This window comes from Anabrus simplex, chromosome X (assembly GCF_040414725.1).
Source record: "Anabrus simplex isolate iqAnaSimp1 chromosome X, ASM4041472v1, whole genome shotgun sequence".
Lineage (NCBI taxonomy): Eukaryota > Metazoa > Arthropoda > Insecta > Orthoptera > Tettigoniidae > Anabrus > Anabrus simplex.
In genome coordinates this window covers 23,638,420-23,662,496 of record NC_090279.1, presented here as the reverse complement: position 1 = coordinate 23,662,496, position 24,077 = coordinate 23,638,420, and the positions used below count along the sequence as shown (strand labels likewise).

The 24,077-nt window shown below is 42.8% G+C and overlaps 1 protein-coding gene across 1 annotated transcript; it reads left to right on the top strand.

Annotated features, from left to right (window-relative positions):
* Positions 1-270: 270 nt before the first annotated feature.
* On the top strand, positions 271-23,841 carry LOC137503238 (snaclec coagulation factor IX/factor X-binding protein subunit A-like). The gene is made up of 5 exons (XM_068230778.1): positions 271-299; positions 4,464-4,589; positions 6,403-6,538; positions 13,591-13,815; positions 23,696-23,841. The coding sequence occupies exons 1-5, from the start codon at positions 285-287 to the stop codon at positions 23,839-23,841; spliced, it is 648 nt and encodes a 215-aa protein (XP_068086879.1). The 5' UTR covers positions 271-284.
* The last annotated feature ends 236 nt before the right edge of the window (positions 23,842-24,077 follow it).

Sequence of the window (24,077 nt, the reverse complement as noted above, 5' to 3'; positions counted from 1 at the left end):
AATTATTAACTTAATATAGACTAAATGTACTTTTCTAGTCACAAAATGAAAGAGTTTTGTTAAAATCTGCTCATTATTCGTAGTTTTTGTTACAGGCTCGCACAGTGAGTTTTTACGCGGTAAACCTCCTCTCGGTTATCGGAACATGACGGCAAAGTTTCTCAGAGGTCATCGAGTCGGCCAACAAGCTGGCTGCTTTCAGCATGCGGGACTTTCTTACAACTCAAGTCAATGAAATAAATAGCAAGCTAGAGCTAAAGATACCACTATCAGAACTCGTAAGGATGTCGCTTGTCTTGGTGAGTGTTTGTTTATTTCTCTGCAGCTGATAACAAGGGGTCAAGGGAGAAGTGATGTCAGGCTTGGATTGGAAATTCAATACTACTACTAATAATAATAACAACCCGCCTCTTGGTCTTGATCGTTGAGGCTTTGAGGTATAAACGCTGTGACACCGCGGTTATCCGGTTCGAGTCCCGTTGCTCGAATGTTGGCCGGCAGGGTAGAGGTGTTGGCCGGCAGGGTAGAGATGTTGGCGGCATGCAATTTCTAATCACTAGATTGCGTGTCCAATGCCTGGATTAAATTGTAAACGTCTCCGCAGTGCTCATACGGAGTGAGGCCATATGACGCTGTTGCCTTTGATTCGACCGTCGGGTGGAGACGTTCCGTCATAAGCAGCCACCTTGGTGCTATTCGACACGAGTAGGCTATGTGCCGGTACCGGGTTTCACCCTCTCCTTCCTTACTATCATATCAGGTAATTCATTTCATCTCATTAACTTCTCTGATAAGTTTGACGTCAGAGGATATCCGGTCAAAAGAAAAAGAACCCGCCAGGACAGGTTCATCTCAACTCATACGCGACCTCGTAGTGAAACGGGACAAGTGTTGGACAAATAATAATAATAATAATAATAATAATAATAATAATAATAATAATAATAATAATAATAATAATAACGGCGAATGTCCCCCGAGCTACCCTTGTGAAGGTCTAATGGACTATCTCCATGTCTCTGGGCATGCGGCTCCTACTTGTCATGACAAACACATGGTCCCCGATTAACCAAATAAGGTTTAAATCTCGACACGGCAGCTAATCGAACCCGGTACACGTTGTACCAAACCATTTCGCCATGGAACTTGGTAATTTATGGATGTAATATCTGTTTAGAGTAATGGAATTTTTATAGAATTTGAGTGGGATAATTTGTGATTGATGAATGTTCAAACCAGGGAACGTGAGTGTACTGTCAGTGTAGGAGATATGTCGGAGGGGAGCAAAGACTTTCAGCAGGCACCAAGCTATACAGTTAAGTGCGGTCTCTCCACACGAGTAATAGAGGGACAATCCGTTATTAAGAGTACATTATTCAATGCATGGTCCACTTTTATCCTCCCGTCTCTTTGGACGCTCAGTCTACCGGAATAATTAGCATCACACTGGACAGAGTCCTAGTGCCGTATCCGTCATCGGACGTTGGCGATCTTACTTTTGCCGTTGGTTTAACCACAGTCGCAGGTTCCCCAGTCAAGACGTGCGGGGTCTCCCAGGACCCCTCTTCTCTCGATGTTCCCTTGCATATTTATTTGGAGGAGGGTGCCTCATGATAAGACCAGAGTAGGGGAGCTTCATGATCTAAACAGCCCAACGCATTTCTACACATCCTGGTCAATACAGTAGACCCATATTTCAAACGCTCCTAATCATTCCTCATAGTCCAGGGCTCTACTCCATACACACAGCTCCGCGCTATCCTAAGACGAAGCTGCAGCGCTCGTTGACGGCGATGTTCTCAGTATCGGAGCTCCGTTGACCCACAGCGCCTTGCTCACAATAATGTATTGGGTCTTCTTTAAGTTCAGGTGTAGACCAAGGTTTTCACATGTCTCCACAACTTTCATCAAGATCTGCTGCACGTCATCAGTCTGTTTCCACAGCATTCTTTCCTCAAAGAATATGAGTACAAAGTGTGCTAAGAGGGCCACAGAGCCAGGACTGTGATGGCGCTTAGGTCATGCAGGCATAACATTTAAATCTCTATCCCTGACAATTTCCATGTATAGAGTTAAGTGTGGTGATGTATTGCTAATCAAAATAATGTTGAAAATGTTCGTCTCCTTACTCCCAAGTCTTCCCAGCACGAAGTTTCCAACATAACACTGCTCTTTGTCGGACGCCACCCAGAGCAAATTGCGCTGTTCTCATCTGGATCTTTTCATGTTGTTCTTGAGTCAAGTAATCTGGTGAGTCTCTCGTACGCTGAATGGGTCTTGCCAGTGACTTATACGCCTCTGTCTTACATTCTTACTACAACTCCTAAATACACTCATAACCATATGAAGAGATCTGTAAAGATCACCTAGGTACTTGCAGTGATCCCCATGTGCTGCTTTCACAGCATCGACGCAGTAATTAACATGCAAGAAAACACTAACATTGGCTTGCGGGATCCACTCTTAATCATAGTATAACCCGACAGCGTTCCACCTATTCTAAGGCATTGGGTTTGCTTTCTGGAAATATTGCCACCTATTCAGTTACACCTTGGCCGTCTCTTCCTTGTTCTGCTCTCTCAATAGACTTTGATTAGGTCAATACCGATGCAGTCCATTTGGCCTCCTGAGTATCAAATATCTGCCATATCTTGCTTGAACCCTTCCTTAGTGGAATGACTTTTCCTAAACACAAATTTCCTTCTATCAGAGCAGTTTGAAACATTGTGTGCAATGTAACAAGAAGGAATGCTTTCCTTATCTTACGTGCATCACATGTCAAGCTATCTGGACTATAACTATCCCCTTTATATGTTTGTCACTTAGTCACTTGTAAACTGGGGATACTATGGAAACTCTGAGCTAATTTCGTATAGCTCCTTCATGCAAACAGTGAAGTACAGTAAATGGGGAGGTGCTCCAAGGTAAATAAGTAGTTATGCCCAATTATGACACATTTAGAGAGGTGTAGGTGGAATCCTAGAGGAAAACTTGTAGACATTGCCGGCATTTACGTTCACTGTTTCGATATTGCGGCCTCGTGAAGTTGACTATGCTGTTACCTGTGTGAAATGCCTTAAACCGTCAGATATTCTAGTAGTTTGACTTCCGTGACAATAAGTCCCTAGCATCGATTTTGGACCGCTCCCTGGTGTTAAAAGCACTTTATCAGCCTGGGAGAGGAGAGGTATTTTGAAGTTGGGTAACCTATCAGCAGTAAGTTATTCTTTTAATCATTCAGAAGTTATCAAAACTGTGATCAATTCAATCAGCCCATCAAATGATATAATATCAAATTGATTATTCACTCAAAATGTATGAAAGTAAATCCTTCAAGAAACATCGGCTGATAGAGTTGTCTTGTACTGATTGACTTGTGTGTGTATTAAGGGAGAGGAGGCGGGGGAGCAGGTAATTAACAAGGTATGGCAGAAATGTAATTATGTGAAAATTATGCGTGTGATACTCGGGAGGATTTAGAAATTTTAGTAAGCTTGTAACAGTTAGTGTGTCCGCATTTCCCTAAAATTCATGAAGGTCCCATCCTCTGTTGTTTGGTTCCACTAATACAGAGAGGATAACCAGGTATAACTAATTATGTGAGTAATACACCCCTTCTGCTTTAAGGGTCTGTGTAACGTACTTTACAGCCCCGACAACGGGCGTATTGTAAAATCATTGTGTACTAAAATGGGAGGTTCAAGCCCCGTTTAATGTAAAACTAGAAGCAACTGCTCCTGCCGATTCTGAGTACCTTTTTAAAACCCAAATATAAAGTGAACTTCTCGATTCGAGAAACGACCTAGCTAATGTGCTTTGCAAGCTACGGCTTCCTTTTGTGAATTATGTCTTTCCAATTTGTAAAGGCAAGCCTGCGGGTCATCAGACTGTGATAGACGCAGATATGTTGTAAAGTATCAGAGATTTCGAGCTCCTCATTCTACATTTCAACTTGTTGGTTCACGTTCAGAGAAAATACAGTCCAGCCATTGTCCCTAACTACAGTGAGTTACTTGGACTAGTCGGGGCTGTAGTTTTCAAGGCTCCGTTATAGGAATATTGGCCACGACAGAGGAAAATGTATCAAGGGCCGTGAAATGGTCAGATCATTTAGCGTGTACTTAGAACCAAGTTCATGAAGCTCTCGTCACAATAATTAACAAATACTTAGGAACATGTTAATAAATCCTGTCAGAATACTTAAAATTGTAAAGGGAAGCGGACGATTAATAATTTACACGATTAATTTACACAGTAAAATATTGCGGGCTGTTTTCTTAACTGACCATCAAAGTTTTCAAGCAGGGCTGACGATCTGAGGTAATGTGTTTGTTTGACTGAGGATGGATAGCGAAGGAAGCTGAAATCAGTATTCTGCATTGAAGTGCCATATTTTCTGTCATAACCTCCTTTAGGCTGTAATTTTAGTCATGGTTAACTGTTGAACTCTGTACTTGTTCCAGGTTCTCTTGCCCCTGACGCTAGCAGTTTCACTGGCGAGCACAGACCACTGTGCATCGTCTGTGGGCTCGAAGTTGGACCTGTCTGTGCATGGCCACAAGAACGCCAGTGGACATTGGATAATAACGGTACCGTGTATTATCAAATTCAGAGTTGTATTTCCGTGTTGGATGGATACTATTGTATGTGATTAATACACGTAACTTAGTGCTGTGTATAATAAATATTTGCATGCACCATTCAAATTTCAACCAACTTTCAAACCACAGTACAGTTTGCGGAAGTAATCTAATATGTCCTTGATATCATAGTGCATCAAACACTAACCTGCTTTGCATGTGCTAACCACTAACGGCTTAAGAAAGTGCAGTAACTCATAGCAGACGTAATTACTCACGATTGTGTTGTTATTGCTGGGAAAAAATCCCGTGTTTAAAATAATATCTGCATGTTGCTAATACGCTTGACCCAAGACAAGCAGCCAGCTAGTTCGAGAGATCGTCACAGGAGGCGCTAGAACTTAGTCGTTAACTGAATTTATATTTCACAGACATTTCACACAGTTTGTCTTTGTGACAACAGCCTATGTTAATCCCGCACTGAACTTGTTAAATAATATAACAACGGTAACACACAGGTTGTGGGTTTATGGAAAATAAGTAAAGTAGAAACTAGACCATTCCTTTAAGAAATCATTCCAGGAACATCGGTCTGGCTGGAAATATCTCGTAATGGTCCCCCCCCCTGATTTACGATGAAGTCTGAAAGGTTTGTCCGGCCCAGATGGAGACCCTGAGGAAAAAAAAGAGCTCCGTGGAAGTGGAGACTGCCGCCGTCTTGGGTTTAATGAAGAAGTCGTGCCAATCGATATCTAGTGCGATATTGCCTTGAGCAGTAAGAATAAGCCCAGCCAGGTCATATCTACTGCTACACTGCCTGGAGCCGTAAAAAGTAGTCGAGGCAGGCCATCTCTACCGCTACACTGCCTGGAACCGTACGAAGTAGTCCAGCCGGTCATATCTACTGCTACACTGCCTGGAGCCATAGGAAGTAGTCCAGCCAGTCATATCTACTGCTACACTGCCTGGAGCCATAGGAAGTAGTCCAGCCGGTCATATCTACTGCTACACTGCCTGGAGCCATAGGAAGTAGTCCAGCCAGGTCATATCTACTGCTACAATACCTGGAGCCGTACGAAGTAGTCCAGCCGGTCATATCTACTGCTACACTGCCTGGAGCCGTACGAAGTAGTCCAGCCGGTCATATCTACTGCTACAATACCTGGAGCCGTACGAAGTAGTCCAGCCGGTCATATCTACTGCTACACTGCCTGGAAACGCATCTACGTCTACGGTACCGTATTCCCGAACCGATCCCTGAATCTCTCCATTATATTCACTCTGATATGTGATTGTGATTTCGTCCACTCCACTTCCTTTATCTCGAAACTATGGTCACTGAAGCCGGGCTTGGAGACATCAGAAGTCTCGTTTGTTAAATGAATTTCTCTTTGGACATATTGTCCCTTTTTACAGCACGAGAATGATGTCAAGAAATACCGAAATTCCGTGCTTTAAACATTCAGTTCTAAAACACACGAACAATTGTACCGAATTAAATGAAACTGGGATGTTTTAGTAATATCTAAGAATAAAGAACAAACAGCATCTCTGGGAGTACGTTATAGGTTTTCCGTAAGTTACGGCTCCGATTGCCATTGTATGGTGCGGCGAAACACCGAGTAAAGCACCAGTTGTGGTTGTGTGGTGTGGTAGTTGGGCATAATGGCATCTCATGTGACGTGCGAAGAAGGAAACAGGAATGTGAGTAGGAAGGGTTGTTTCAAATGGGTGCTTCATACTCACCTTGGAACTATAGTGGATTGTGAACTGAATGTGGGCTTTAATTTTCTATGTCTTAAGAGTTCAATATTCTTTACAGGTTGATACGCGGCGATTGACATCGACGGAGAACCAATGGGAATTAGCCGTGAATGTCCACCAAGAAAGAAGATCATGTGATAGCAGTGAAGTTGAGCAGCTTGTTTCGGTGACTTCTGTACATCCACCAGTATACGGTAAGTCCAAGTGTTGTAGTTCTTGATCGTTGTCATAGAACTCTCATTCACACTCGGTGTTCCTTACCCCAAAGAAGTAGGACCCCAATGTTTGTGGGCGGTATATCCTCCGTGTCCAGGGGCAATCAGCTAGGGAACGTGCCTGCGCCATTCTCCTCCCTATTCGATATTGTGGACGGGATTAGGCGTTCGGAAATACTTGAGAGGATTGGAATTACAGGGAACGAAGAGTAACACAAACTGCAGTGGTCAGCGAGCGAGGCAGGTGCGTGGTCTGCCTCTCCTTCAGTTAAATGTGTGTATAGAGCAGGCAGTATTGGATATGGAGGAACGTCATTGTTGGAGGATGTCAAGGGCAGTTGAATGTAGTAGATAAGGTCAGGTGAAGCAAGTGATATAAGACTAAGAAATGTACTCATAAAGGAAGTGGACGAATTTGGGTGGCTAGGAAGTAACATAACGAATGAAAGGAGAAACTGTCCGTTCATTACCGAAGAAGAATATTTGCTAAAGGAAGCCATCTTGTAAATGAAACATTCTACTCACCATAAATATACAATTCAGGCCGTCGTTTGCCGAAGTATTTGTCTGTAACGTTAGAGTCATGCTAAGTAGAGAAATAGAGTAGAGGCCTTTGAAATGTGGTGTTACAGAAGAATGCTTTTGGTAATAATGGGAACTCGTGTCCTTTTCCGAGGTTATGCAGTTCTTTCCAGCAGCACTCCTAATCGAGGTGATCATATTTAACTACCTACCTGCAGTCCTGCCAACATTACATTTCTGAATGTAGTGGGAAAACGCGTAGACCACGTGCTTTGGAAGTAATTGTGCTAACCGTAACTCTACGGGGTTTGAGGTGAGATTGGACGATCATAGCCCAAACAAAGAGCAGGTGACGGGAGGGAGATATGGGATAAGTATGAAAAAGTGTTTAGGCTGCTGACGAAGAACAGGAACAATGTACAGGGTGCGGTGGGAGGAGATGTTCTGAAAGACAGATATGCTAATATTTTAAGGGGGAGGAAACTGAGGACAAAGGGATAAAGTCAAGGGCAGTTATCACTAGGGTATCCGTGAGTAACCGCTGGTAAACACAGAGGGATATAGGAGGAAATGAACTTGTTTCAGGAATGTGGGGGTAAGAGAAAAGGTACAGTAGGAGGAGGGGAAGAGGGGGTGGAACATGGTCACGAAGAGGAGGAAATGGAGGGGAAGGTATGGTCAGCAAACATCAGGGAAGACTATTGAGACTAGTAGGGAAGCGGATATAATGAAGTAAGTAAGGTCGAGACTCTGGTCATCGAGGACTCCATAGTTAGGCTCGGGGAGAAAGTGCACGGAGGAAAGGGAACCAAGGTAGAGGAATTACGTTAAGACAGAAGATGGGGAAAGTGTGTGGTAGTTTTCCATGTTGGTACGAACAACGTACGACATAGTGTGGGATCTGTTATGAAGTTGAATGGAGAGGAAGGTATTATCAGTGGGACTTTAAATGAAACTACGAGGTATTTATGTGGGGAGACTGGGAGTGCGTGTGTTGTTTAGAAAGGATACATGGCGGACTAGGCAGCGGAAGTGAAAGTACGGGGACATAGTGGTTATTATTAAGTAATTCTCTACATTCATATTTACCAGATATTGTATAAGGAATTGTTTCATGGTTGAGAAGTGACGTAATGGAAGCGAAGATGCTTCCAAAACTGGAGTGTTTTTGTAGAGATGAGATAAAATCGATAGGTGGGGGAGTATTTTTACCGGCGGAAGAAGTATTTTTATGGTATGGAAAAGTTAAAGATGAGAAACATTAAGTTCTAGGTATAGGGCTCATCTCTTTGCGGTGTACAGGTACGGATGAATTGATGCAGACGAGGAATATTTCACTGGGTAATCAGCGATGCGGGAAGCGTGGCATCAGTAGGCAATTTAGATCTGGCTGTCAAACTGAGTTTCCTTCTGGAATGAATGCCATGTGTGTAGGAGATCTAAATTATATCAAGTCCGTTGCTGTATGACTCTGCTTTGAAAATACAGTAATAATATAAAGTGTAAACAGCTTATCGTTATTTGTCATCAAATCAAAATTAACCTCCTCCTTCTTAAACTCGTGATTGTGTTCAAAAGGACCTAAGTAAGGAATCTAACCTTTCTTCACTTTCATGAATGATACAACAAACCATATACACCTTTCTGGAGCGGCATTATCATGATGAGTAGTGTTTCAACTGGACAAAATAGAATCATTACAAGTAAGAGACACACGCACTATTTTAATAATCTTGGTACAGGCGATTTTTTGAACATAACCATATTCTGAAGTAGGAATTGTCGGAGACCGTGAAATGATTCCATACGAATTTTATTTGCACAGTTTGAATGGAGAGGAGGTTATTATCAGTGGGATACTTTCTAGGAGAGGATAATATAAATGAAACTAAGGGGTATTTTTGTGGGGAGACTGGGAGTGAGATTTGTAGTGCGTATGTACGTATATGTTAAGGGTATGTTTTGAAGGGATACATGGCGGACTAGGCAGCGGAAGTGATTTTTATTTATCAGAAATTGCATATTTCATGCGTATTTTTTTCCAGGTACATCGACGTCTCAATATATGAAGCCAGTCACACCTGCAAATACTACACCGGCTACCACTACTGCAGCGACTGCTACTACTCCACCGACTACTACTATTACCACTACTCCAACTACTACTACACCACCTAGTACTACTACTACTACTACAGCTACTACTACTACTACTACTACTACTACTACTACTACTACTACTACTACTACGAAACCAAGGTCCTGTCCTCATTCAGGTGAGTGATAAACTCTCAAGAAGTTAATCATATTATCTATGAGTGGTGTACGAGAGACGAACGTACATGTGTTTCTTGGAGATTTGGATCTAGTTTGTTCAGATAGAAAAGTAAAGCTCTTAATTGTTGTATTCCACGTTCCACAGATAAAGTACTCACCCTGCAATTACTGTGTAGGTGTTTGCTTGGAGCAGCAGTCTGCAGAACGAGTGCACGAGTAGAGAGAATATGAGAAATGAGAGCGTCTTGGGTCCGAAGTGAAGGCGGGACCCGCTGAGTGTTCCACATATCGCAGCGTACGGCACAGCGGCCCCACACGCGAGCCGATGATACTATCACGTAGAGGTTGTGGGTTCGACATCCCTCAAGGTGATTCCGTGGCTTCTCAGTTTTGCATGAGACAAATATCTGGATGTGCACATTTAGTAAGGCACCTTCCCGTTTATGGCTCTTTCCTACGGCACGCAGTCATAATATTATTATCTAAGATTGATTCACGATTTTGGGCAGGAAAGCAACTGGAAACTACTTCAATAAAACTACCAGGAATCCATACTTACATTTTGTTTCCAGGTGAATTGCAATACGTACAAAATTTAGCAACCATCCTTATCAGTTCTTGCTGAACTCCGCAGGACTCTCAAAGAAAGGCTCGTCTCCCTCCTCAACTTGTTCGGGGCGCTCTTGAGAACTGCGAACAGTACACATTAGGATTGTAACCGTTCCTCAAATGGAGAATTCCACTTGTAGGGGTTTTTGACTGAAATAGGAAACAAAACCCATGGGCGATCCACTGGAGGGAAAGGATGTCAGAACCACAGATTTAAAATTATCACTTAGTTTACAAAAAATGTTTTATCATTGATATATTTTCACATGAATAATTGAATAGCAAATAAGTCGAAAGCCTTACAACACCATGGGAAAACAAGTCGTCTTATATGTCTGACAAAAAACAGAGGATAATATTTTTACATGAAACGTTGCCAGGTTAAGTATAATTTAATGACTTGCAAATTGTCAAAACCTGCGCTGCATGAATTTTACATTTGATAATTTTAGTTGGAGGCACAGCCTTCGTTATAACGAGAGAGAAAAACTGGTAAAATGCCAATAGCAGTTAATTAAAGAAAAAGTTTAACATTGATAAATACACCAAAGGCAGAGCCTTTAAAATTGAAGGAGGTAACAAAGTGCCCTTTTAGTAGATTCGCTGACTAAATAATATTAACATTAAGAAAAACTCTGAAGGGCACCGCCTTCATCAAAATGACAGAGTAAGACTATAAAATTGGGTGAGTTGCCATAACAGTTACTTTATTGATTGCATTTGTGATTAAATATATGTATTAAATAAACAATATTTCGAGTTAAAGTAAATACCTACTAACCCTGGGAAAGAATTATACTAGTGATATAACTTCAAAATAATGGCCGGTATATATGCGTGTTCGTTTGGCAGAGATTCTAAAACTTTGATCGTGTTTTTTTCAGAACATCATTTTCTGACTTAAGTCGTATGTGAACGATTCGATCGAAACTTGTAATTGCTACAACTTCTCTTTCATCATACTTTTCAGTGAACATAACGTTAACGCGGATAACTGTTTATGTCTCCCTAAAGAGAATTTGTCCTTTTGAAGACCCTAAAGTCACATGCACCCTATCACAGAACCCTGAATAGTTACACACCAGTGACGCATGTCCCGACATGTTTCAATTTGAATTACACAAACATAAAGATGATAAATATTACGTATGAAAAGAATAATTATCAAGACATTTTTCTGAAATATTAAATCAAGAGATACGTGAATCTTGTGAATTTTTTTATATATAAAACTTGCTGAAGTTTGAATTATAGGTCATCCCTCTGTCAGTTATTCCATTCTTCCCTCGCGGTTCCTTGGGCACGTGGAGAACATGTGAAAGCACTTTATAGACCTTGAGGCAGACAGTGGTCAAGCAGAAGTTCTCCATTTATCTCTTGCGCTCGGTAACTCTCATTACTTTACTTGGTACAACTGCAGATGCCTTTCCGATGAGTGGCACAATATGTGCGGGTTTAGGGCATTCTAAGACGACATGACCTGGCCTTTGTTCTCTTTCACAGTATTCTCATAATTCGGTCTGAGAACGGCGGTTCTTCCAAAGTGTGGATGCCGTTGATCAGTGCTGATGTTCTCAGTTTTACTGACTGTCATATGTGCTCCTGTTTTGTGTAAGTGCTCGTTTATTCTACACTAATGTGTAACATGGGCCTCGCAGGCCAACACAAAAAAGCTGCATTTTGTGACTAATCAAGACGTAATGAGGTAGAAATACTCACAAATGCAGTGTTGCCAACTGCTGAGATTTACCTTTCAAAATATTGTAAAATAATGTCTCATGTAATTTAACCAAAAGTTGTACAAATGATGAAGTTAGTAATACGTCGTTCACTTTTAAGAAATCCAATGTGGACCACGTTCTAGTGATTCTATTGCTCGCAACTATTGGAAATACTGTACATAGTAGAAACTTTGCAGTTGGAGAAAATCCCCCTCTAATGAATGATTAATGTAGATTTAGGCGGCTCCAGAGTTATTAATAGTGAGCAAATGGAGGTGGCAACAAAACAGAGGAAATGCAACTAAATTCAAGAGGAAGTCATTAATACATAGTGCGTCTTGCGTTATGTCTTACTGCGCTTGAAGACAGTGCCGCATATTTCGTACACATAACCGATCATCTTCAGGTAGCCATTTAGAGCAGTGGGAGAAGGCTGTCCGAGGAAAGGACACACATCTGACTCATAATTTGTTTTTATGTGTGATACCAATTTTTAACATTACTTCTTGATAAAAAATAAAGTAATTTACGGAGATCGATGAAATTTCTCCCGAGGAGAGTTAGGAAACGTAACTCTCCAGAGAAGGGGCAATCCACGCGGACAGATGTCTCTATAAAAATCCCGAATCTGAACATAAATCAACAAGAATAGGAAATAATTATATTCTATACAATGTTAAAGAAATATCAACTGAAAGTTAAGAATGGAATGCATTGCCTTGGATTCTCTTCTTTTAAAACAAAATCCCCCAGTAGTTTTCGGCACCGCTTAATCATCACGACTTACCGCCAGTTTGCCTACCGAAGCTCATTTGAGTGAAGGGCCTTTAATGATCGTGCTACTGCTGCCATAGTGCAATGTTTGAGTGGAAGAAGGAGCATGGACGTTGATATTACACGATCTAAAGCTTACAGAAGGAAGTATGTTTAACTGTGAATCATTACAAGTGAAGGTTTTCTTATTAGGAAGCATTTATCTCAGAAAAATGAAGATCAGTTGGCATATCATGGCCTGGTTTCATGTTCGTTCCCTGTGTGTACAGCTGGATCCAGCTCAAAACAATGCATGCTGGACTGAACGTCACCCCTGTTGATATAATTGCAAACATTCTAATTCATATCATCATACAATTAGAGCAGGCATGTGTAGGAATCATTGGTTTCAAGTCACGTGGTAGCCAGTAGAATAAAACGTTATGGAAATCGTTAGGAATATCCGGCAACATATAGAATCTAATATGCCCAATTTCCAATCCAAGTTACTCAGCTGAAAACTGGGCACTTTCAGACGCGCCACACATATTTAAGTATCCATGACCAAGTACAGAAAATACGACGGTGATATTGTTGATTATTCATTTTTCACATCTCCGGAATACGAAGAGAGCTGGCTGTTTCCAAGACAGCTAAATCATCTCGAAAATACTCCGAACGGTCCAGCTCCGGAAATGAGCCGCACAAATCAGTTTATCACGTAGATAGAAGCACTGGCCCGCCTGCTGGGCAAGATGCTTAAGGCGTCCCATTGGTCGAAACAATTTTCACCACCACAATGTTGGCCAGCCGGGTGGGAGAGGTGCTGGTGGATTGCGTACAAAAGCTTGGATTCATTACAAACCTCACCACATTGCTCATTTAGATTGAGGGCGAAGTTGAGCCTTGAGCAAATCGCTTGCTGTTTTATGACCGAAGTAGGCTGCATGTCGGCACCGCGTTTCACCGTCTCCTTTTCTGCTATCGTACATCACGTCCTTCACTTCATCTCATTATCTCCTCTTCTGTACGCTACGGTGTCTCCTGCCCATGTCGTGCATCAAAGAGTAGGACAAATAATGAAGGATTGTCATTTTCACTCGTAGGATGGTCTAAAATATGAACGTGTGATGTTCTATCTGCCCACAGGTTACCGACTGTTTGAAGGTTTGAACTGTTATAAGACGTACAGTGAAAGGAAGAGCTGGAGTGACGCCAGGGAGCAGTGCAAGAGAGACGGAGGTGATCTCATGGTATTGGAAAGTGAACGGGAGAGAAGCGAGGTGTTCCCTACAATGTACGAGAGTGTGATCTGGAGCCCCTGGATGGGAGTTTACAAACCCGAAGATGAAGATCGTTGGGTGTCTGTGAAAGGTGAGTTCTCTGTAGCTCTCTTCTCCTCATGAATTACCGAATGTCGGACGGAGGACATTGGTCATATTAAACAACAGAAGCCGACATTTAGCGATGTCACTGGCTGACGACCACACCGTATTGCCTATAATCAGGGGAGGAATGAAGAAGTCCTGCCCTCAGTAGCCCAAGCGGTAGGTCGCTGGCGTTCTGAGCCCAACTTGGCAGGTTCGATCCTCGCTCAGTTCGGTGGTATGTCAGTCTCATGTCCGTAGATTTACTGGCACATAAAATAAACCCTAATGGATAAAATTCCAGCACGTTGGCGTCTCCCAAACTATACGAATGTATAATCACAGGAATAGAACCAGCTTTTGAGTGGTTAGGCCGTGTGCATAATGCAGAGTTTCGTCCAGACGTGCCATTTGGACTCATCAGCTGGAATGGCACGCCCCTCCAGGACTCTGCTTAGCAGTGGCAGACCAAACTGTGTGGCCCCGCCGTGTTAGCAAATCAAGTTTGCTAACCTGCTAAAGGAGAAAAGATTTCTCCGTTCAAAAAATGCTACCCCATTGGAGATACATCAAAAAAGGCTTTCATGGCCGCAGATCTTATAATCACATTCATCTGTCGGATGGAGACGTTAATCCTTGAGCAGACCTCTCGGTGTTCTTTGACAGGAGTAGGCTATGTGCCGCATCAAGGCGTGCAGGTTTATCACGGACGTCAACTAGAGAGTAGGACACACTGGAGTCGTGGTAGGGACATCATCATTATAGACTGCTGTACCCTCGTTTGGTTCCACACCTCTTGCCTCTAAATAATTAGAAACTGAGTCCTGATCTCCTCTACTGCTCTTACCCTCGATGGCTGACTCCGTTATTCTCGCAGGTAACCCATCAGCCTCCATTCACCTCACGCGACCCCAACACCGGAGTACCGCTTCATCAATGGAGCTTATGCATCACTTAGCATTATCTTCTCATTCTGGGTACCTTCCTGTCATTGTTCCCACCCGGTGTTTCTAGACTTCATTCTCGTTATTGCAATTTATATTACAACTAACGTATGGACGAGATATCCAGAGTCCTACCAGCTTGCACTCCCACACAGCGAAGTTTTCCTGAAAACAGACCGTTCCATCCCGGAGCTCACTGCATTAATTATGCTGCACCTTGCTTCCTGGGAGAAGTTCCAGTTTTGTATCTCCGACCTGATATTCAGTTCTCGGAACTTTCTTCCCCACTGTCATGACTTTCTTCTTGGCAATAAAAATAAGCAAAGACATCTCCGTACAGGCCACGTAGGCCCTGGGAGTGGAGGAAGGTAAAGGCTTCCACTATTCGTAACCTCGGCACTTGATGGGGTAGAGTTGTTAGCTCTACGCCCGGCCGCCTTTGCCCCCAAGAATTAACCTGGTACTAATTTTTGGTGTAGGATGAGTGAACCTCAGGGCCATATGCACCTCCGGAAGTAGAAATCTAATTTCCTAAATTTTACGACTTTCTGACGTGGATTCGAACCCACGTCCTTCCGGGCGAACCGAGTACGCCTTTACCGCCTCGGCCAGGGAGCCCCTTTATTCATGGTAATGCCAATATTAATGCCGGACTCACTGCACCTATTTTATTTTCGAAGAAATTAGACTGCAGGCTTTCAGCTCTGTCTGCCATTAAAACCAAAATGCTTACGACATTTCAGCATCCCTGGCGCTTTATACCTTCCAGTAGATGATCCTTGTAAACTATGAACAACAACATTGAAGATTTCAGCCATATCCCACCCCTGTAAGTACCTTGAATCAAGAACTCGTTCTACCATCCACTTTCAATGTGAACATAAGTGAGTTTTATTGCTCCCAATAATCTAGGCTTAATTCCATATTCTCCCAGTGTGGCTGACATCCTTCCCTGAAGTACTCTCTCATATGCCTTCTCTAGATCTACGAAACATAAACAAAACTTGCTATTCATATCATAGCACTTTTTACTTATGTGACGAATACTGAAGACCTGACCATGAAATCCCCTCTGAGGTCTGAAACCACACTGGTCTCATCCAACACAGTATAAGACATTTATTGGTTTCTCCCTCCAAAAATACTAGTGAATACCTTGCCCGGTGCACGAAGGAATCACCATCATCAGTGTCGTTGAAGTACCTTGACGGTTCTAGCAGTCCTCTTGCTTACAAATAGGTGCAATTACTGCTCTCGTCAAATCAGAAGGACCTTGACTAACTTTCCAGGCTCATCTTATTACTCTGTCAGCTTGGTTGTTCGCGACGTCAAGATGAATATTTCCTCTTATATTCCTTCCACCTGTACCATTATCTGTTCGGAAGTACTATGAGTTTACCAGATTAATCCAAAACATTACTTTTTTCCTTTTTCCCTCCGTAACCCACACGCTGCCCATCCCTTTTCAACACTTGTTAAAAGCATTTGATTTCCTCCTATCCCTTCCTCATTATCACCGCTTGCCGAAATATCATTATTTCCTAACTCTTCCTAACTCGCCCTTTTCTACTTTATTTGTTATGATTTCCCCATTACTGTGGGTCGATAGATTAATATCGAATATAATTTCCTTCACCTCTTTGCTTCCAAGGAATCCTGCACTGTCAAAACTAATTGGAAATCCTTTACTCCCGGAGGCTTGCTTAAAATACTCTCAGCTCGGTAAATTATGTGAAGCAGGCTGCTCATCTACTTACGCATAGTCCAAGTGAGAGTCTCTCCTCTGACAGGTTAGCGACCTACGGTTGATTGTATAGTCCTCGCCTCTTGAGCACAGGGAGGGCCATGACTCAGAACATGGCCGAGGTGCCCAATACTACTCCCGACTCAAGGAGGGCCATGACGCAGAATACAGTATGTCCGAGGTGCCCATTACTACTCCCGACTCAAGGAGGGCCATGACTCAGAATATGTCCGAGGTGCCCAATACTACTCTCGACTCAAGGAGGACCATGTCTCAGGATATATCCAAGGTGCCCAATACTACTCCCGACTCAAGGAGGGCCATGACGCAGAATACAGTATGTCCGAGGTGCCCATTACTACTCCCGACTCAAGGAGGGCCATGACTCAGAATATGTCCGAGGTGCCCAATACTACTCTCGACTCAAGGAGGACCATGTCTCAGGATATATCCAAGGTGCCCATACTACTCCCGACTCAAGGAGGACCATGAGTCAGAATATGTCCGAGGTGCCCAATACTACTCCCGACTCAAGGAGGACCATGACTCAGAATATGTCCGAGGTGCCCAATACTACTCCCGACTCAAGGAGAGCCATCACTCAGAGTATGTCCGAGGTGCTCAATACTACTCCCGACTCTCAGTACAACGTACTCGTCCCCTCAGTCGTTGCCCATAGTTCAAGTACTAGGACGTGACTGCAGTCACTCACACGACAACAGTACCCTGGGGTCATGGTTGGACACGAAAGAGGTTCAACAACGAAGCAGCCGTCAAAAACGCCTTCGAAATATTTCTCACCATCAGACGGTCGATCACCTGGGAAACGGGTGCGAATGCTCCTGCATCGCGTAGGAGAAGTGTATTGCATTTAGTGATGCACATCCTATTAATAAAAATTCCTCGTCATGGAGTTCTCGTTGTGAGAAATGTTACTACCAACTAGCAGGTACAGGATGTTTCTTGATCACCAACACACTCATGTGCGACGATAAGTATTACAGGTAAAGCTCGTAGACAAACAGCCCGAGTGAATAAGAATGTGTCGCTTCCTGTTTAAATGTACCGCCTGTCGTCATATTTTATTGTTCTCTTTTTCACACACACTACCAATCACCAGCAGCTGTCAGTTACTCCGTTCTCTATTTATAGTTGACGTTGTGTTTTACCGATTTCTTACTAAACATTTCCTTATTTTCTCTGAATCACTTGAAGTAATTCGTGAGTCAAGGCCCAGAAACTTGCTTAGAATATCCGTATTTCCATTTTCACGGCTAGAATGTACTTTTCGCTACTCGCTCAGATGATCTCGAAAACAATATTTTTATATAATTATAACGAACGGTTTTGAATGATGACGACCGTACGTAAATGCTGTCTCTGTTTCAGGATATATATCGCCGTGAATTACCTAGAAGGATACGCGTATCACCGTTATCAGCGTCATTGATATTACTGAGCTGAACCAGAGCAGGAATGTCATTACTTCGACACGTGAAAATGTTTGAGGAGCCCTCGCAGACTTAAACAGTTCTCACAAGCAGCAAGCTACAACTTCTAGATTGCCAGATTACCAGGTCTCATTTACATCATAGCCAGAACTTTATATTCCTCCAAGATGCTGATTTATCTCAGTCTCAAATGCAGAAACGCAGTTCCGTGTTTTGTCGCAGATTTTCTCATTTCTGATTGGTAGAATGTGTGGCCTTGTCTTTACCGTTTGCGCTCAGAGACGATGAACAATTCCGGTGGGGATAAAACAGCACTTGTTTGGTCATCACATCCTCCTGAGACACATAGGAGGTCATCTCTACTCTCTGGTGGGGCCACAGAGTTTTACAGCCGGGTGGCCTCCCTGATGAGGGAGAGGTGTTCTCTATTGTGTGAGCTGAAAACTTTCTTGTGAGGAAAAAACGGAAACCAGATTTTGAGAAGTACCGAATGCATCTCACAGTGGACACAGACCAAGTGTTCGTAAACCTCCGCTGAGAAACTCCTTGGTGTGTTTTGTACTTTTTTTTTAAATTATTGATTTAAATAAGGTATTCATATCTTCAGACCACCTGAATTAGGATTCCTCGGTCTCAAGAAGTGCACAACACCTTGCAAATATATGGATCTTTTTGTTCAGCAAATGTCTACAAAGCGGAAAAATCTCCGAGGTCTGCAGGAAATTTAGAATAAAGACATGATATAAAGGAAAGGACAAGCCGACAAACCAATCTCATAACGAGGGATTGCTCTAGAGTATAATATCAGAAGGACAAACGAACTTCACTGACCATCAAATATAAGAGTATCAGTTCAGATTAAGAAGGAAACGATCACCTTCACAGGCTATAAAATGTCTATAAGAAGACATCTGGGCGGCTTAAGATTCCCCAAAGGCAAATACTGTACAGTCTTCACATTCGACATGTTGGACAGGAACAGTATGGACTCCATGACTGATGACAAGGCAATTGTAAAACTCATAGGAAACTCCTATGACAAAGCAATGTAGCGATAAACGACGGGATAAGTATATCAAAAGATATCCTTCAAACAAGTTGAGTAATTCAAGGTGACCCAGTTAGTCCCCCCCTGTTTAACTTTGCTACATCTGCCGCAGAAAATCCATTGAAAATCTGAAATCGGTGTCGCTCTATATGTATCCTCATGACATGGTCCTAGGTTCGCAGACCGATAATGACCTCAAAGAAGCCTTAAACAAACTGAACATTTGAGCTGAAAACAACAAATTCGTCATAAACCAGGTAAAAGTCTACATATGGTTTTTCGAAGAGGGGCAGGTTACCGACCGAAGACAAGATGTTACTAGGAACAAGTACTTAGGACTAACTCTAGAGACATCAGGAACGTCATACAGGATCCACATCAGGGAAAGAGCGATCTGAAGAACACAGCTATGACTCTGTTCAGCGCTAAAATAGTACCAATTATCACGTACGACTTGGAACTGATCTGGGAATTTCTAGAGACAATACAAAAAGTAAAAGCGCGCTTCCTAAAATGAGCCCTCGGAATTGCAAAAAAGCGCCCTCAAGGCTTGCGTATGAACCTCCTTCAATGAGGACTTGAGATGTCACTTAATGCTGCCATCAACCAGCCAAGAAAATAATTATTGACCCTCCGACTAGACAAGCGAACGAATGTAGAAGAGAATTTCTACTCTACAGATGCCATGATTGATATAGGATGGACAAAAGGAAACCACGACGTGCGTTCTGCACTGACAAGCCTGGCGATACGTGGATACCACCACAGAATATGCAAGAATACGAAATACCATGAACCCAACAAGGACTCTTCGTGTAGTTTGTGTGACAAATAATACTCCTCCTGTTGCAAGAATCGCAAGAGAACACTACTACATTATACCAGAGAATAAACACCCACACTTCCCTATGTGCATTTGTATGCTCTTATTAATTAATTAATTAAAAGTGCCCACATGTCTCGTCGTCAAAGTATAATACATACGTAGTGTTCCTAACTTCGTCGTAATCGCCAAGAACTCAATGGTGTCTCTCTGTACTCGAACGTGAACAGTAATTTACAAATTGAGATGCTAACACTTCAGAGACATATGAAAGTTGTGTGGCAATGTCATCCATATCCTTGGTAACGACTACGGAACCTGGTGAACCTCAGACCAAGTAGTGACATCGTCGATAGTAAGACGACCAAAGCCAACCTCGCTGTCTAATAGTCTCTGTGATGTGATATCGGAAATATTTTCTTCTGAACAGATGACGTCTAGACGTGAACCGCGGTGTCTTCACTTGATCCCAGGTTAACTAATCGATACGTATGTGCTTGCTCTCTTCACCTTCACATCATCGACTCCAGAAGCAGTTTCTACTTTCTGGTGCGCTTGAATTTTCATATTTTTTGTGATATTTGAAGCCGTCTCCTTCCCGTTTCTTCTCAGTTATAATAAAAGAAATTGCTCGAATTTGTTGTAAATCTCACTGTGCTGTCTTTTCAGCTTCCTTATTGCAGCTACTACAATTTCCGCTTCTCTTTGAGTCTGCGACTTGCACGTTTCGCATCACTGTATTCCCAACAAGTACAGTCTGACACTATCACTCCACTGGGGGTGATATTTGCACTGTGCCTTTGTGTATTTCGTTCATCGCAATTATGATTCTCATCGCTTCACTTTGGCTGACTTTTGGGTGGTTCACTGGTTTGTATTGATTTTAGATATGTTGGTGTCTGTTATAAAATGTGCACTACGGGTGACAGATCGGGATGGGCATAGTTTCGTCAGTGGGCGTGCTCAATGAAAGTAGAAAAATTACAGATGGGAAGGAACCTCCTAGAAAACCATCGCCTGAAGAAGTCTTGTTTATCTCTGATGTTACTCAGTGGAACACAGCAGGGCACGTTACGATATCCAGGTGCTACCAGCACGCCGAGTGCTAGAGATCGGTGGCTGTGAGGATACCTTGGCCAGATCTTTCATGTATTAAATCCCTATTTTGTTTGTCATTCAGGACGATATTGAAATAATGAGAATGTTTCCACAGTTATAGACAGACGATCATTTCTGCGAAGTGATTGCCTCGTGTGATGATGTACATAGCTGCAACGGCATTTCTGTTGCCTTACACAAAGTTACTGAGGAAACGGGAATCATTGGCACCAATTACACATTACAAGATCTCGAACTGTTACGTGTTAAATACTATCTCTCAGTGAATGGATCATTTGCACTATGCAAACCATGTTATCTCCATAGTATGTATTAAAGACTATTAACATACATACAAAATCATTATAGACTGTTATGCCTTTCAGCGTTCAGTACTTCCAGGGGTAACGACTATCTGTCTTTTGTTTCATAAATACATTAACATGTGTGGTTCTTATTTCCAATTACTTGTCGTACAGCACTAGTCGTTTATAATGTTGTGAGTTTCTGACAGCACGGCGCGATTCTTACTAAGTGGACATTTTAGGTCAACAGATGTATAACAAGGCAGTGCCACAACTTCTTCAGACGACAGTGCTCCAGGCATAGTGGATTTGATCTTGGTTTGAGGAGCATCAGCATATACTTCAACTTCTTGTCTGGCCTATTCAATCACTCGAAGCACTGTGGTACGTTATAGCGACAAGACTTCATCGTCTCTGAGGCAGCTCGGTCAATATTTCATGTCGGCATTTGTTATTTATTACTATTTTCAGTTATTGGGTGGTGGTATGGTGGTATTTGTATTTTATGAGGAACTAAAATTGGGCAGCCATCATGTAATGGAGCAAAAGAACGAAAAGGGTCGACACTTCGAGAGATGAAGGTATCGGCTAAAGAAAGGGAAGGGGGAGATGCAAGTCTCCTCAGGTATCGAAAATGTAATATCGCCGTGATCGGACAAGAACGAGAGTTAACCAAGGATAGATGAAAGTGAGGAGCCTGACAAAATTATGTGGAAGTAATGCCAGGACTCAGCTAACTTCCCCACGGTCACTAAGTCACGCTCCAAAATGAAGAGCTCCTGGGGCGCATTTTGTTATCCTCTTACGATTGGCAGGGAATACCATGGATGTATTGTATGGTCCCTACCCACGGGGTCGTACTTATCGGGAAAATAAAACAACAATGTTGTCGCAACCTCAAAACACACGGATAAGAATTACGAAACTTGAAAATATACCGAAAGCGATGACTGTGTCTTATAAGGGACAAACTATTTATTAATAGAATTGAAAGAATAAGTACAGCAAATCAGAATGGAAATACCGCGGTGCGTAATGATAGGGAATACAATTCAATACAGAAGAGCGGAACAGAATGTGGGAATGCACGTAATAGAGTACAACTGGCAGCACACGGTGTATCGACATGAAGTACCAGCTTCGTAACATCAAAGTTATCGGATTGAAAACTGGAGCATGAGGTAACATCCAAGACTTCTTTATAAATTTCCACAAAGTGCTTCAGCTGCCTGTGAAAAGCGTAGATAAAATTGACATCGCTCCAATTCGTGGATCTGTGAACATATTCCGATCTCATTTACACGGACCTGGTTGACTTCATGATAGCAATATGTAATACCAGTTTGACGAACCACTCACGTGGTAAGTTGTTGCCATCAATAGAAATTATTTTTAGAATAAGATTACTGGTGGCTTAACAGTGCAGTCAAGTAGAACATCAGTGAATATTGTTTTAATAGGAATGCCACTGGGAGACCATCCTCTATTAACACCAATCAGAAGCGGTCCGGCACTTCTAAAAGTTGAAGGTACCGGAAAGATAGAGAAGCCCCACGACGGTCGTGATTATGAAAGACTCCCAAGGACATCGGTGTCGGACTAGAACAAGTGTTGACCCAGAGAGGTCGCACAAGAAAGATAAGAGAGAGGAGCCTGACAAGAATTTAGTGGGGAAAATGCCAGGCTCAGCTAGAGGAACCATGGTCGTCAAACCACGGTCTCAAGTGAGATCCAGTGGTTGACCTTTTAGTGTCCTCTTACGACAAACAGGGGATAACGTGGATGCTCTTCTAACTCCCATATCTACTGGGGGTCCTGAAGGCTGAGGTTCGAATCCCGCTCTATACTGGGTTGATATTTTCATCCAGAAATGCGCGTGTTGTCAGCAAGTCCATCTGGCCGTAAATCTGAGGCGAAAACCAAAATGAGCCTGGGGTGTTTCAGTGACCTCGGAAATAACTGGTATAATCTAAAGAAAGATGAAGTGTTATGGATCTACTGTAGGACACTTTGGCGGCCCCGTGGTGTAGAGGTAGCGTGCCTGCCTCTTACCCGGAGGCCCCGGTTTCGATTCCCGGCCAGGTCAGGGATTTTTACCTGGACCTGTGGGCTGGTTCGAGGTCCACTCAGCCTACGTGATTAGAATTGAGGAGCTATCTGACGGTGAGATACGGCCGCGGTCTAGAAAGCCAAGAATAACGGCCGACACGATTCGTCGTGCTGACCACACGGCACCTCGTAATCTGCAGACCTTCGGGCTGAGCAGCGGTCGCTTGTTAGGTCAAGGCCCTTCAAGGGCTGTAGTGCGATGGGGTGTGGTTTTTGGTTTGGTACGACACTTATGTCCTGTGTTTCCAGGTGAGTCTGCACTCAGCAGTTGGTGGCTGCAGTGACCTCGGAAATAACTGGGATAATCTGAAGAAAGATAAAGTGTTATGGATCTACTGTACGACACTTGTGTCCTGTGTTTCCAGGTGAGCCAGCTCCCAGCAGTTGGTGGCTGGCTGGTTTCCCGGAAAACAGTGCTGGTAGGAAGTGCGCCCTAACTGTCGGGCCAGCTCTGCTGGTGAACTACTATTGTGCAAATCACCGGCGCTTCATCTGCGAGATCCCGCTGTGAATAGATCTCATGTACAGTGTTGATATATAAAAAGGATACTTGTAAATTAGTCGTGACTTTCTTTCTCCTGTTTCAACACTAACTACAGGGAAACTTTACAGAACAACGAGGTCATCAGTCGTGTGTGTTCTACGTTCCCTTAAAAACAACAAGGTAATCAGACATCTAATATTCTACCTTTCTTTAAAACATCAAGGTCACCAGACATATAATGTTCTGCGCTCCTTTAAAAACAA